This window comes from Brassica oleracea, chromosome C5 (assembly GCF_000695525.1).
Source record: "Brassica oleracea var. oleracea cultivar TO1000 chromosome C5, BOL, whole genome shotgun sequence".
NCBI lineage: Eukaryota > Viridiplantae > Streptophyta > Magnoliopsida > Brassicales > Brassicaceae > Brassica > Brassica oleracea.
In genome coordinates this window covers 9,497,739-9,513,733 of record NC_027752.1, presented here as the reverse complement: position 1 = coordinate 9,513,733, position 15,995 = coordinate 9,497,739, and the positions used below count along the sequence as shown (strand labels likewise).

The 15,995-nt window shown below is 36.9% G+C and overlaps 3 protein-coding genes across 8 annotated transcripts; 1 reads left to right on the top strand and 2 right to left on the bottom strand.

The window, feature by feature from the left end:
* Positions 1-5,134: 5,134 nt before the first annotated feature.
* Positions 5,135-5,899, bottom strand: LOC106344458. Its single transcript, XM_013783833.1, has one exon. It carries the CDS (start codon positions 5,897-5,899, stop codon positions 5,135-5,137), a length of 765 nt encoding a protein of 254 aa, XP_013639287.1.
* A 1,820-nt stretch (positions 5,900-7,719) lies between these two features.
* On the top strand, positions 7,720-8,988 carry LOC106343946 (probable galacturonosyltransferase-like 1). The gene has a single exon (XM_013783309.1). It carries the CDS (start codon positions 7,807-7,809, stop codon positions 8,863-8,865), a length of 1,059 nt encoding a protein of 352 aa, XP_013638763.1. The 5' UTR covers positions 7,720-7,806; the 3' UTR covers positions 8,866-8,988.
* Positions 8,989-11,032: 2,044 nt separating this feature from the next.
* On the bottom strand, positions 11,033-14,333 carry LOC106343151 (protein DA1). Of its 6 annotated transcripts, none has more exons than XM_013782291.1 (10): positions 13,682-14,333; positions 13,234-13,425; positions 13,065-13,158; positions 12,755-12,989; positions 12,550-12,670; positions 12,383-12,466; positions 12,164-12,283; positions 11,865-12,077; positions 11,531-11,771; positions 11,033-11,463 (listed from the first exon to the last, which is right to left on the bottom strand). In XM_013782291.1, the coding sequence occupies exons 2-10, from the start codon at positions 13,402-13,404 to the stop codon at positions 11,147-11,149; spliced, it is 1,596 nt and encodes a 531-aa protein (XP_013637745.1). In that variant the 5' UTR covers positions 13,405-13,425; positions 13,682-14,333; the 3' UTR covers positions 11,033-11,146. The 6 variants fall into 6 exon arrangements, with proteins under 6 accessions (XP_013637745.1, XP_013637743.1, XP_013637747.1 ...); XM_013782289.1 differs by having other exon boundaries at positions 13,234-13,465; positions 13,682-14,332; XM_013782293.1 differs by having other exon boundaries at positions 12,755-12,980; positions 13,234-13,465; positions 13,682-14,330.
* Between the last annotated feature and the right edge of the window lie 1,662 nt (positions 14,334-15,995).

Below are 15,995 nucleotides of genomic sequence, written 5' to 3'. Positions count from 1 at the left end.
GATGATTAAAAATTGAAAGCCCTAAACTTCCATTGAAGAGAACGCTTACAGACCAAAGAGGTTGATTGGGTTTTTTTTAATGAATCTCATTTCAAAACGTGAGTTATAAAGTATTTAATAAATCATAGATAAAATAAATAAGTGTGGGTCTCACAAAGAAAACCGAAGAAGCAAAGGTTTCCGACCTTCATAAATATATATTTGTTTCAGCCATCAATGTACAAAGAATCTTTTAGCTCAGTGGTATAAATGTTGTTGTTTAGATCTCAATAACCCGGGTTCGAGTCACAGACTTGACATTTTTTCACACTTTTTAAAAGTGGGATCTACATATCGCTGACGTGTCGCATCAGGAGTGATGCAACTGCCCTATTATAATGTAGATTTATATTATGAGAATCATAATGATGAAATGAAATTAGTTTTGCTTGAAACTATATGAAAGTAGATGGAAGAATGAAACCTCGCATTCATCGCACCCAATTCTCTTAGGAAATAAGTGAAGCGATTTTCAAGAGAAAACGATGGCCCAACAGATCAATTTGGCATCTTAATTCTTTTTGTTTCTCGTATTTAAAATTTACATTAGTTTCTAAATTTAACTCAATGAAACTATATCTGAAAACCATTGTGCATGTAAATTATCAAGTAAATGCAACGTTTTAACAGGTGGACTAAGGAGGAGTGGTTGTAGGGCTGAGATTTTACACAATGAATTTTATCTTTTATATGGTGTATTGCAGTGAGGTGTCTAAATAGCGAATGTTTACACTTTTCTGGTTGACAGCGTGTGTTTGCAATATGAACGTATTCATTTCAAATAAAATGATCTTAAAAGTGCAAAAATGAATCAGAAAAAAAAGACATGTCTAAATCTAAAGACTAAAGAGAACCCCAAAGAAGAACTCGCGATTTGCATAATTACTTACATAATTACATTTGGTTGGTGGTGATGACAGAAAAGTCGTGCCACTAGGATTTGAGATATTATTCCACTTCACGTTTGGCCCACGCGTCTTTCTTTTTCTGCATTTATTATTCCTATGATCATGGTTATACCTAGTGTTATTACAATGGAAAATTATGAAATTTATATTGTATTTTTTTATAAAACTTCTACTATGTGATGAAAATTATGGTCTATATTAGTGAAACAGAATCCAAAAAATATCGTCAAACTGTTTCTGATTCCTCCTCACAATCAAGTGTACATTACATGATATATATCCCTTGAATCAGAGTAAACCAAAATACAATCTAACATAAATAATGTATCGAACCGATCTAAACCGGGTTCTCTAATATAATTGATATTTCCTCTCAAGGTGAGAGTTCATAGATGGTATGAACACCCATCTTGCGCAATATCTCCCGGAATGGTGCATGATAAAGCGCCTTGGTTAAGCCATCAGCAAGCTGATCTCCAGTCCGCACATACATTGTCTTCAAAAAACCATCTTTCATCTTCTCTCGCACCTTATGGCAATCGTTTTCAAGATGTTTAGTTCTTTCATGGAAGACAGGGTTGCTGGCAATATGAAGAGCTGCAGTGTTGTCACAGTAGAGATGTGCAGGTAAAGAGTGAGGTATGCGGAGATCATTTAAAACCTTATCAATCCACATCATCTCTTTAGTTGCAGAACACATCGCTCTGTATTCAGCTTCTGCAGAACTACATGAGACTGTATCTTGCTTCTTCGACCTCCAAGTCACCAGAGAATCACCCACGAACATAGCTAAACCAGTTACAGATCTCCGGGAATCAGGACAACCACTCCAATCAGAATCCGAGTATCCTCTAATGTCGAAGTTAAGATCACATCCATAGAATAAGCCATGACCAATAGTACCTTTCAAGTAACACAACACCTTGTGTATGGCTTGAAGGTGAAGATCAGTAGGAGCAGAAGAGAACTGAGCTAACTTCGAGACATCAAAGGTTATATTTGGCTGGGCGTAAGTCAGATACTGAAGCTTTCCCACCAGTCTCCTGTACTGTTTAGCATCATAGAGGAGGACACCATCTTCAATTGAGAGCTTCTGGTTTGGTTCCATCGGAATAGATGAAGGTTTACAACCTGTAAAACCAGTAGACTCCAGCAAATCAATCACATATTTTCTTTGGCAAATAGAGATGCCTTCTTCAGATCTAGCAATCTCCAATCCAAGAAAATATTTTGGAGTTCCAAGATCACGAAGTTTGAAAGCTGAACTTAGTTGTAACTTCAACTCTGCAACCAAGTCATCATCAGTACTCGCAATCAATATATCGTCCACGTAAATCAATACCACCACAAACTTGTTGTCATGACGTTTGACAAACATAGTGTGATCACCAAAACACGTCTCAAACCCCAGACAAAGTAAAGTTGTAGAAAACTTAATGAACCATTGTCTGGAGGCTTGTTTCAAACCGTAGATGGACTTATGAAGCTTGCATACTGCTCTAGCAGAAACATATTCCCCCTTAATATCAGCGTACCCAGGCGGCAACTTCATATATATCTCTTCATTGAGGTCGCCGTTGAGGAATGCATTGGATACATCCAGTTGATGTAAAGACCACTTCAGTTTAGGAGCCAAAGCTAAGATAATCTTCACTGTCGCCATCTTAGCAATTGGAGAAAAGGTATATATAAAGTCAATCCCTTCCTGCTGGGTGTAACCCTTCGCTACAAGCCGAGATTTATGTCTCCCAATAGTGCCATCTGCGTTATACGTAATAGAATGTAACCATTTGCAACCCACAGCCTTCTTACCAGGAGGCAATTCTGTTATACTCCAAGTCTCAGTCCTTTGAAATGCATCAATCTCCAAGCCCATGGAATCACACCATACTTTGTCTTTCTTTGCTTCGGCATAAGTTGTTGGTATGGGAATTTTGGAAATGGTATTTGATGAAAGCTTGAAAAGGCTCAGATAATTTGGAATAAGAAATATATTTGGTACGAGGGTAAGGAGTAGTATGATTAGTATTACTATTATAGCAAAGAAAGTCTTTTAGGTGGTTAGGTGGTTTTCTTTCTCGATGAGACTTAGACTCATTGATGGTTAAGTTCTCAGAAGATGACTCGCCAGTTGGGTGATGAGCATCAGATTAGGGGTGGGCGTTCGGGTCGGGCATTTTGGATTTTCGGATATTTCGGTATAGAGGTATAGAACCCGTTCGGGTATTTCTGTACTTCAGGTCGGGTTCGGGTATTTTTAGTTCGGGTTCGGTTATTTCGGATCGCGTTCGGATATTTAGATTTTGAAAAAAGTTAAATTTTTCATTTCTCATATTTCTTGTATTTTAAAATATAACTTTCACTTAATTATTTTTTTTTATTTTTAATAGGTTGAATGGTTAATAGGTTTGAACATAACATTTTGAAACTAAAAAAGACATTATTTTGGTTATTGTTTTTAAACTTTAGATGTAACTTTTTGTTAATTCTTGAAATAAAAAGTTTAACATGCATTTTAAGTAAGTAGCAAATCATTTTCTCCGTAATTTTATGTATATCATATGAACTTAAAGTATGTGTAGTATCAATATAAATATTTTATATAGAATGAGAGATGTAAACTAGAAATATATAGTTAATTATACATATGTTCGGTTATCTTCGGATATCCATTCGGGTTCAGATATTACCCGTTCGGGTTCGGATATCCAATCTCTCCTAATTCAATACCCGTTCGGATATTTTGCTACTTCGGTTCGGATTTCGGTTCGGATTTATCGGATCGGGTTCGGGTGCAGCTTCAGATATCGGGTAAAGTGCCCACCCCTACATCAGATGATGACTGCGCAAAAGGCAACTTGTCATCGAAAAGAGATGGGGAAAGAGGACGAGAAAAGAAAATTTTCATATCTTCAGGAATGGTTGAAGATAGAAAAGAGAAAATATCCTCGTGGAAAACAACATGTCGAGAAATGGAAACGGTATTTGTCTCAATGTCTAGTAGCTTGTATCCCTTATAACCTACGGGGTATCCTAAGAAAACACATGCTTTTGCTCTAGGGTCAAACTTAGTTCTACTCTTAGGTGAAGTTGACACATAACAGAGACAGCCAAAGGCTTTCAAAGCATCATAATCAGGTTCTTTAGAAGTAAGCTTTTCATAAGGTGTGCGATTTCCTAAAACAGGAAAAGGAACTCTATTTATCAAGAATGTAGCAGTTAAAACACAATCACCCCAGTAATCTAAAGGCATACACGACTGAAACATTAAGGCTCTAGCTACATTAAGAAGGTGCTGATGCTTTCTCTCCACTACAGAATTCTGTTCAGGTGTTTTCGGACAAGAATGAAATGTCTTAATGCCTTTATGTAAACACAGATCAGTAAATTTCAATTCATGAGCATTATCAGATCTAATAGAGCAAACTTTAGTGTTAAATTGCGTTTCAACCATTTGAACAAAGCCACAAAAATAGTTAACACATCAGATTTTTGCTTCATCAAGTATATCCAAGTAGCTCTACTAAAATCATCAACAATTGTGAGAAAATATTTGAATCCATCTACTGTGGGAACAGAGAAGGGACCCCATGTATCTATATGCACTAATTCAAATGTTTTTTCACAAATGTTGTTGCGATTTTTGAAAGATAACTGTTTCTGTTTTGATAAATGGAAAACATGACAATGATCATTTCGTTCTTTAGAAGTTGTTTTATTAATAGGTAAGACTTTAGACAACAATTCAATCTTTGACATTGAAGGATGACCTAAACGTCTATGCCAAGTATGCGAATCAACAATAAAACTAGCACACACAGTAGACATACCTGTGAAAGACATATTATAATGTGAGCTAAACAGATCCAGAACATATAAGTTTGTGACTTCATTACCGTGACCAATCATCAACTCCCGAGTAAGATCCTGAATCAGACAAGTAGAAGCATTAAATCTAACTTCAGCATTGAGAGTTTTAGTGAGAACACTGACACTCAATAGATTGAACTTAAATGCAGGAATGAATAATGCATTATGCAGAGAGAGAGCACCAATTAATTGTATAAAACCAATTCCTTCTATTTGAACCGTAAGACCATTAGGCAAAGTCACATAAGTATAATCTAAGAGTGTGTATTCTAAGAACAAAGATCTATCATGAGTAACATGATGACTAGCCCCTGAATCTATGACCCAAGCTCTATGTTGTTGAAATTCTCATTTAGCCCCATGAGAAATTGAATGATGCGACTTGTCTCAGCTTCTTCTAACAGTTCCTTGACTTGCTCGCAATCACATTTCTTAACCAGAGTAGACTTGGTGTTTGCCAACTGTTCCCATAACGTCTTCTTCTTTGTAAAGTATGTTGACAAATCCAACCTTCCCTGCTTAAGACTCATCACAGCTTGCTCAAGCTGATATCTCCGTGGAAGATTATTAACCTTGAATCTCCTAAACAAGTCTTCCCACATCTCAGCAGCATCTTCGTAATACAGAATGCTATCATATATCTCCTTGTTAACCACATTCAACAACCAAGATTTAACCATGCTATTGCATCTACTCCAAATCTTGTAAATCTGATCATCACTAGCAGGCCTAATGAGCGATCCATCAACAAATCCAAGCTTATTCTTCGCATCCGAACTAATTCGCATAGCGATCGACCAGCTATTATAGTTTGTTCCATCGAGAGTATGAGCAACGATAGAAAGACCTGGATGATCCGCAGAGTGCAGGAAGAACGGACTATGAGTACTGTCGAACGGTTCAGCTTGCATCAGATTAGATCCAAAGTCTTCGCGAGAATTATATCTTCGATTCGATTGGTGATTAGGTATCGCGATCGCAGGTTCTTCAAGAATCGGTGTCACGAAACGCGAACGAGCAGCAGATTGATTTTCTTCAGGTGTCGAGCTTCGAGTTCTCGCTTTTCCAGCTCGTTTCCCCATATTTTCTCAGATCGAGCTCGTCTAATGATGAACGAAGCTCAGGGAGATGACGATGAGGATGATCGAGGCTAGAATTTGAAGAAAAAACGAAGAATCGATCGAAGAAAGAAGAGGAATCACAGAGAGAGCTGGAAGCATTGCTCTGATACCATATTAGTGAAACAGAATCCAAAAGATATCGTCAAACTGTTTCTGATTCCCCCTCACAATCAAGTGTACAGTACATGATATATATACCCCTTGAATCAGAGTAAACTAAAATACAATCTAACATAAATAAATAATGTATCGAACCGGTCTAAACTGGGTTTTCTAATATAATTGATAGTCTAAAATTCTATTCAAGATAATTACTACCGATACTGAATAAAACGAGCTTATGTGCTTAAAACTAAGGACTAAAATTTCCTTCTTGATATTTGTTTCTTTTGTAATCAAGTAACTAATCATGAGTATCAATTAGTTATAAAATAATATTAATTCTTACAGTTAAGATTCTATAACAAAACTTCCCCGGACGATGTTATCTAATAGTATAACCTTTTCGATTACAGCTAAAGTTTATTTGTAATGAGATTTAATTTTTATTACATGATAGTAACAATAATAGTTTATTCTAAAATCTTAGTTCAGGCTGACAATAATTAGAAAATTTGGAAGGAAAAAACAAGACAAACCCACTCAAAAGGCTCTCTGACCATGTGCCCATCCTTTTACGAGCCAAAAATGAAAATAAAATAAAAGTTTAAGGAAATAAAGAAGAATAATAAGCCCTTTGTCAAAAAAAAATAAAAAATAAAGAAGAATAAGAAAATTTCAAATTTCAATCATTGAAAAATAAAAGACTACCTACAACCAATAAGCAAAAAAAAAAAAAAGCATGGAAGCAATATTGTAAAATGCATACCAGCGTTACTATACTTTTAAAACTTTGATCCAATTTATTTATATATATTTTATTTTATTTTCACCTCTACGAATTTCATAGTCATGGAAAGTGACAAAGGACCATAATAGAAACTTCAAAGAAAAACTAACAAAACCTATAACAAATACGAATAGATTGACATTGAAGTTTAAAGCTAAACATAACATCTCAACCATAAAAATTACTAACCAAGTCATGTTTGTATGTATATTATTTTTAGATTTTTGATTGTTAAATTATTCTCAAAACATACATTTCATCACGTTTTCGTAGCCCCCCCTATTCTTGTGCATTTTGAATCGTATAGCAAGTACTAGTACCAGCCACACATTTTTTTTATATAAATCATCGAGACATATGTATCCGCAAAATTCGAATTCCAAAAGACTATTTGTTTGTATTGCATGCAGACAAACATATGTATATTACGTGTGTGAATTTGATTTTGATAAATACATATCAATGTCATATATTTCCATGTCTTTCTTTGCATTGTGTAGGAAACAGCATAAAACAAAATTACAAAGACTACTGGAACCTTACTACTAAACAACTTAATCACCAATTAATATAACATCAGCCTATAATGTGGATCTACAATGATTCTCGGTTAACATGTGGAAGTAATAGATCCCCCCATTTCTTTAATTAAAATAATAATATAAGAAAACATTAAAAATCCCAAATTCTAAAACTCATCAGTAAATGGTATTTGAGCAGAAAATAAATTTTTCACTGACACAATATTATTGGTTTCAGGAGCTATTATCATTTAAGTTGCTAATCATGTTCATGAAAGAAGTAATATAAAATTATGAAAAGGGCTTGGAATCTAATCAATATATAGAGAAACCTAAAATCTAAGCAAAACCCTTTTTATATATATCTCTCAGACCCACACACACATGATCAGAGTCTGAGAGACAGCTCTTCTCGGTTGAGAAAAACCTTGCAATACCGTGAGAGTCTGTGAAAAAACATGTCCCAACATCTTCTTCTCATTCTCCTCTCGCTTCTCTTCATTGTTTTTCCTAATCCCATTTCCGCCTCCCAAATTATTCAAAAATTCAAAGAAGCCCCACAGTTTTACAATTCTGCTGATTGCCCCATACTCGATCCCGGAGATGATGACGATGACGTGTCGGCGAAGCCAATATTCTGCTCTCGTCGAGCTGTCCACGTGGCGATGACACTCGACACAGCCTACATTCGCGGCTCAGTCGCGGCCGTCCTCTCCGTCCTCCAACACTCCTCTTGCCCGGAAAACATCGTCTTCCACTTCGTAGCCTCCGCTTCCGCCGACGCGTCGTCTCTACGCTCCACCGTCTCCGCCTCTTTCCCTTACCTCGAGTTCAAAGTCTACGTCTTCAACGTCTCCTCCGTCTCCCGTCTAATCTCCTCCTCCATCCGCTCCGCCTTAGACTGTCCCTTGAACTACGCCCGGAGCTACCTCGCCGATCTCCTACCGCCGTGCGTCCGCCGCGTTGTGTACCTAGACTCCGATCTAATCCTCGTCGACGACATCGCCAAACTCGCCGCCACAGATCTCGGCCGAGACACCGTCCTCGCCGCGCCGGAGTACTGCAACGCTAACTTCACCTCCTACTTCACCTCAGCCTTCTGGTCTAACCCGACTCTCTCCTTAACGTTCGCCGATCGCAAGGCCTGCTACTTCAACACCGGAGTGATGGTGATCGATCTCTCGCGGTGGCGGGAAGGAGAGTACACGACGCGCATCGAGGATTGGATGGCGATGCAAAAGCGAATGAGAATATACGAGCTCGGTTCGTTACCGCCGTTTTTGTTGGTTTTCGCCGGTTTGATTAAACCGGTTAATCATAGGTGGAATCAGCACGGTTTGGGAGGAGATAACTTCAGGGGACTGTGCCGAGACTTGCATCCTGGTCCGGTGAGTCTGTTGCATTGGAGTGGGAAAGGTAAGCCATGGGATAGGTTAGACGCTGGTCGGCCTTGTCCGTTAGACGCGCTTTGGTCTCCGTATGATCTTCTTCAAACGCCGTTTGCTTTGGATTCTTGACCAAGTTCGGTTTACTTGTTTTACCGGTACATACATACATACATACATTAAAAATATATACGTGATTTTTGTTTTTCCATGTAAATCTATTCATAAATTGTGACAAACAAAATGCGTTTTGCATTTGTTCGTTGTTTTGATCGGAGTATATAGAAATTAACAACAAAACGGAGGCGGTTGTTTAGAGGCAGCGAAACGCTGTGTTTGCGTTTGATATTCATTCAAATGAGGGCAAATATACGTATGGAACAAAAGAAGTTTTTTTTTAACGATTGCGTTTCGAAATTCATGACCAACAAATGAATTTTTAGGGCAAGTAGATTAGTGGTTTTTATTAGTGTTATCGATACATGATAGCCTATATATAAAACGACATATTTGTTGATAAAAAGAAGCATTTTTACATTTTTTTCCATTGTCATTTTCCTCAATTGGAGATGACTGCATAATTATTGAGAGTTTATTAGATGCAAAAGGATGCGTTTGCGTTTGCATATGTGATATGGGGAATATAAGAGTAAATGGAACAAAAGGTATTCAAGAGACAGAATTTGCAGTTATTCCAACTATAAGAATCTATTATTGTAAAAGGAAGAAGGTACATGATGTTGTTCCATGGACCGATTCTATGTGTAGATATTTCATAGGTTGAGGGGCACATGTGTTGCCTAATTTTCGAAGTTCTATTAACCGTCTTCAAAACAAACGCACGTGTATTAAGTTTGCAATTCCATTTCTCATACGAAAATACAAAATCATACAAAACCAAAAGAAGAATAAGAAGAAAATATGAAGAAAGAAAAATGAAAGCCAAACCATAGTAAAAGCTCCTTTCCACGTATATTCATACGAGATTGTTTATGCATGGATAGTGAATAGTACTAGAAATAACAACTGAATATTGGATGAAAGAAACGTTCTTGAAGAAAACAGATTACTGCAAGTAATTCGTAACCCCGGACGTGCTCGTTTTAATGAAGTAACGAGGGGCTATAATGCAGATCCATAATGTTAAAAATCAAACGGTTTAGTAGATTAAATAAAGTTTAATAATTGGCTTACTTTATAAGAAATAACTAGAAACAGAGTGTCGGTGGTATGAGCGAGAGCAAAGGAAAAAGCACGAGCAAAGTCCCATCATACATTAACTGTATAGTTTGACCTTTGAGCCTATACTTTCATCATTTTTGTTTCTTACAAAATAAATAAATAAATAAATAAATAAAATAACCGTACATTTCGTATTATTATTAAAAAGAGGTTTTTACATCAAAAGTATACCGAGTGGGAAGTTATTTGACTCGTAAGTCTATAATATCGAGTTGAATGACTTCTGAGTTTTTTTTACAAGCAACACGTGATAATAGTATTGACAATGGACCCACCTGTGTCTCAAACAGTACCATTTAAAATCATATTGGGATAAGATCTCCGGTTTGGTAGATAAGAAACACATATCGAAGGTAGGTTTGTGGTTTGTTTCACATCAAAGAAAGGAAATACAAAAGAGGTAGTCCATCAATTTTAATCACAGTAGCTTGAGTTGATCTGAAGCAACTTAATTCTTAACCAATCACATTTATTACATTTGTTAAACATCAAAACATTACAATATCGTATCTGACCAAGAATCTGATATAGAGAGCTTACTCGTTTGATCTGTTGATCATCATATCTTATTAATAAGCCCAGTGACTCACACATCCAATCGTTTGGCCATTATCTAACTCCAACAATTAAAAGTAACAACTGTCGGTTCTTTAGCTTTGTTACAGCCAAAAGACTTGTGCGATGAAACTGTTTCATATCCAAAGACATGTAACCAAGCTTGTTGCAACCATCTTGTCTTTTAAACGCATGGCTTCGGCCAAATGCCACCTTTGATCACTCCATCAATCAATGTGTTATAGGTAAATAGCATTGGGAGTTATGGAACCTTACGTAAAAGCCTCTGACCATGATCTAGATTCCTTGATTTGCACAAGCCTCAAAGCCGAAACAAAATGATTGCAATCTTGTAAGTAAGATAATCCGGTTTCAAGCTCCAGTCTTTCAACAAGAGAAACTTTTAATTTAGTATCCAGTTATTTAGTTTTCGGTTCGGTTTTGTCTTTGGTTTGATACGGTTCGATTTAGGTTGGACCATCTCTGAATCTGATAATAGAAATACAAAAGAATCATGGAATGATTATAACTAATATAATTCAATCACATAAGAATTATGATGATCCTATAAATAAAAAAGGGTACCACAATCGAAAAGCAAAAGACTATTGAGTTCTTAAACCGGGAATCTACCGGTCATATGTATATGCTCAAGTGTTTTCGGCAAACCATACTTGTTAACCGCTAACCTCCCAGCCCTGAACCCGTCTCCATAAACCGGAGAAGCATCAGACTCGATTTGGTGCTTGAAAAACTCACCAAGCTTCCTCTCGTATTGCGATCTTGGTCCCTTCTTCAATCCTCCAGAAGAAGAAGATGATGATGATGCAACATTGCTGTTTCTTGAACCAGCAGCTAACTCTGCTTCCAACCACTTATGAGCCATTACTTGACATATTCCTTCTTCAACGTCTTGGCTCAGCGTCCGGAATCCTTTTCAAGACCACAATAGAGATTCAACAATGTGAAAAAAAGAGAAGCAGTGAACTAAGAAACTCACCTTTGAGCCGCATCCACGCGTGCATCATCTCATGAGCTAGAATCGAACCGGTGAGTAGCCTAGGGAGCCCAAACAAGATGAGAATGGCAGTAACCTCGCATTGACGTGTTAACTTGTAAGGCTCTGTAATCATATTCCCAGCCCAGTTTCCTGTGCCATGCTTCGATCTCTTTCTCACAGTGCTAACAGTTTGTTCTTCTGAAAGGCAGAGTCCTCTCGTCTCTGGCATGTGATAGTGACCCTAAGGAAGCACACAATGAAAAGCTTAAAACACTTGTGAAAAAAGGAGATATATTTACTGAAGTATAATTGTGTTTTTATTTTTGCTACTCACATTCTTTTCACCTTCTCTGGCTTCGTTGAGTGCTTGCCTCTCAACTAAAAGAAGTGGAACGTCCTGCTCTACCTTCATGAAAAGCCCTTCATAGAATTCTTGTATCTGCAGATACAGAGGTTGGCATTGAAAAGTGTCCATGACCGCTGAGTCCAGACACTCCAGGCAAAGTTTCCGTCCATCGTTAAGTTCAACATATCCTGTATTCCGTGGCTACAAAGAAAAAAAAAAGCGAAAGTTGACATTTCGACTTTGAGCAGATGTTTGTTGTGGGACACATTTTGGGGAGAAAAACTCACCTCCATTCTTTCGCAACTGCAACATCTTGGGGTAGCATCGTGTTCGTGAGAAGGGCAGTACTTCTGGACCCAAAAAGGATGTGCCCTATATTCAATAAGACCAGCATGGTTTGTTGGAATCTGTCACAACAAATTTACATTCGAAAACAAGAAAATCAACAGAAGATATAATAAATAGGCACTTTAATGATGGAAAAAAAAGACTAAAGATTTACATACAAAGAGGCTGCAGACATCACATTTTGGATGGTATCTCTCCCTATAACAAGCTTTGTGAAAAGGGTAGTTACCAGATGTTGAGAACTATTAAGAAAAAAAAGGAAAACATGTTATTCATTACATCAAAGGTTAACTACAATAGAAAGAATGAGAAAGCTTGATTTCACCTCGTACTCAGAAATGGGGTGCCTACAGCCATAACATCGAAAACATTCCGGATGCCACAGTGCATTCAAGCAATTCAGATATCTTCCATGCCCAATCTCCATATTGCAGCCAGCACAAATCCTAAGGTGTTCTTGATAAGTTATTTAACACATCTCAACCAAGTTAAACAGGCTACAGATGATTAATTGAGTATCAAAAGTGAACCTGAAATCCATAGGAAAAGCAGTAGGTCTTGGATAATAAATGTCTCCATTGGCATAAACATTTCCACCTCCATGCATATGTCCATTCCCGTATACGTCTCCAGACCCATATGCGTTCCCAATATCATAACTGCTTCCATGCTTCTGACGCGGTGTATTCCCAACTACCATGCTCTCTTGTATGGCTCTAGCAAGCTGCTCATCTTCATCCACCATTGCGTACTTCCCTGCGTTCACTATTCTGTTAAATGTAACAAACCGAGTTTCATAATTCATATTTCTTTCTAGTTTGGCAAGGAAAAAGGACTCACCGGCGCCTGTGTTAGTATGTCCTTGACTGTTTTCTATAAGAGACAATGCGATTGCACGGTCAATGTCTTCATTCTCCTGGCCGGATGTATCCTCCTAGTAAAGGGAAACAAAAAAATGTTGAAGCAACAGTACAAGCAGCCAGAGATATGTAAAGACAGTTATAGTAACCTCAGAGGTAGATGGTTCCTGAGTATGAGTTTCATCAGGATCAGGATCAGGATCAGTATCAGCACTAGGCTCATCATGTGGATAACTCTGGTAATAGCCATTGTGGTCATGGTCATTCCCAAGCCGGAACCTTTGGGTAGAGCCTTTGAAGATCTTGTTAAACCAACCCATAGTCTTCCTAATAACTCTTATCTGCTCATAGTTCAATGCAGCTTAAACTTCTGTAGGATCTCTGATTCAGCAAATAAAAACTACTTTAATTCAAACTCCAAACATCAAAAAGACACATTTAAAAACAGCCTTTTTGAAACTACAAACAAATGATTAAAAAACCTGAAACCAAATTAGGGCAACGAGTTCACGCAATCTCCAGACAAATTACCAATTCAGCATGGAACTATAAAGTAATTTGAGCTATAGATCTTCTTTAAAATCACGTCTTACTTACCTCGAGAAAATCCTGGAGGAGATAAAGATCTCAGTATGCTTGCTTCTACGAAACCCCCCCCAAAAAGAATCTAAAAACACGATTACTTCTCCGCTATTTGAGGATACACGAAACGATCGAATCACGAAACTGCAGCCAGCCAACAAGGGGAATCTAAAAAAGACACCCCTTTAGCTTCAAACTTTGGAGGAGAATCTAAGAATCTTTACAGAATAGGATAGAGAAAGGAGTTAGAGGGAAAAAAAGAAGAAGGAATTTCTTCTTTTAAAAAAAAAAAGAAAAACAAAGAAGGTAAATAATAGCTTTGACAAAATCAAATGTCTTCTACTCAAAAGGAATCAACCCAGAATGTGCTTCATTACTACGCTATTTCAAAAAAAGTCAAAATCTTTTTTTGTTCAAACGCATAAACCCAAAATAATTTTTAAAAACGATTTTTTTTTCTTGATGAGGATCACGAAAGAGGTAGGAGGAGTAAGGGATCGTTGATCGAAGAGCTTTGGATACGAGATTACAGAGGATTAATTATCTTCTTTTTATTTCTCTCAAGTCTTCGGAAGTTTGGTCGTCGAGCTTCTTTCTCTTTCTCCCCCTCTCGAACAAAACGTTTTCGCGACGCTGGGGAGTTGCGATTTAAAAAAAAAAGTCAATTCTTGTTTGCAAATCTTATTTTTCACATTTTTATTCATACATCTAAGATACTTAAGTATTGTTTAATAATAATAAGCGTGACATAACCCAATTTGTTTTCTCCATTATAGAAATCAAAATCTTGTCTATCTGCAGCTTTGATTCACACACATAGTTATTGTAAGGTTTTGTTCTCAAATTTGTTAATTTTCCACAGTGGTAATTCAGCAGAAAGCTAGGAAAAGAAAAGAAAAGAAAAGAAAAAGTATATATTTACTAATAATGAATTAATGATGTGGACGAACTTTGAAAAAGCTTGATTTGTATATTACAAGCAAAGAACTTTTTATTCCAAAAAAGAAAACTTTAACTCGAAAGGAAATTATTACTGGGGTAAGAAAACGGGAAAAGAAAGTTTTGAAATTTCTTCAAAAAGTAAAGTTCAATCATGTCATCTTGCGTTACTCTGGTCTACTATACACGCACACGTCATAAGACGCTAACGTACTATTTTACATGAACGTATAAAATACTTGTGGAAATGAAGATGCAAGAAACATTTTGTTCATTAATAAAGCAACTCGTGTTATCTAATATATGTACGTGTCGATAGACCGGTGATTAGATATACGTGAAGTCACCATTTCATTTCTTATACAGTCGCGGAAGTTACGGTGACCGTAGAAGACCGCAACTGGAACTTTTAGTTAGCTTTTTGAGGCCCATAGCATTACAAGCCCAGACTCTTAGAAGATTAAGATAGGAGAAGCATAGATTGCTGACCCATTCGTAGAAGATGGATGATTCAAAGTATCAATACCAATCTAACTAATGCCGTCGAAGTGCCGAGTAACCCAACCCCACTTTCGACGCTCGACCATATGGTGTAGTATTTTGTTGGGTTCTATCTAGTTCTATTTAGTCGGCACATAGACATAATACAAAGCTGGCCGGGACAGAATAGCCTAGTGGTAAACCACTAGAGTGAACTGGATCCCAAGGCACACGGATTCGACTCCTCCGGGGTTCCAGAGAGCGCCCCAAAAAAAAAAAAAAAAAAAAAAAAAAGACATAATACAAAGCCAGCCAAATCCAAATATATGTATAAGCCAAAGCAGCAGAGTAGCATACTTATCTACAATCCCACTAACAGATCCGACGAAGTAACTCGTAAGTTGGAATAAAAGAAATACCTTATAGTTCTTTTAGAAGTGCATGAACATTTCGCTTGCCCTATCAGTGGACAACACTTGAATGAATAAAGTATTGATTTTAATAATTTTAAGACTTTTAGCGTTGAATAAAATATTGACTTTAGTGTCGCTTCTTCCTTCGATAACACCGAGGTGGTTATACAAAAAAAGAAAAATTTATCCTAGACAAAATTCATTATAATTTCTGAAAAATATTTACGACTAAAATATACACGACTCGTTATCTTATGAAAATGCTTAGACTGTTCAATACGGCAAAACCGAACCGTACCGAACCAAACCAAATCGAAATAGATAATATGGTTTGGATTTGGTATATACCATACAAACCGAATGGATATGATTTTTAAAAAACCATATGATTTGGATATGGTTCGGTATATAACCGATAAACCGAATAAAACCGATAAAAAATAGAAACATGTAAATATGTATATATTTTATAACAATGTATGAAAATCATAACTAAT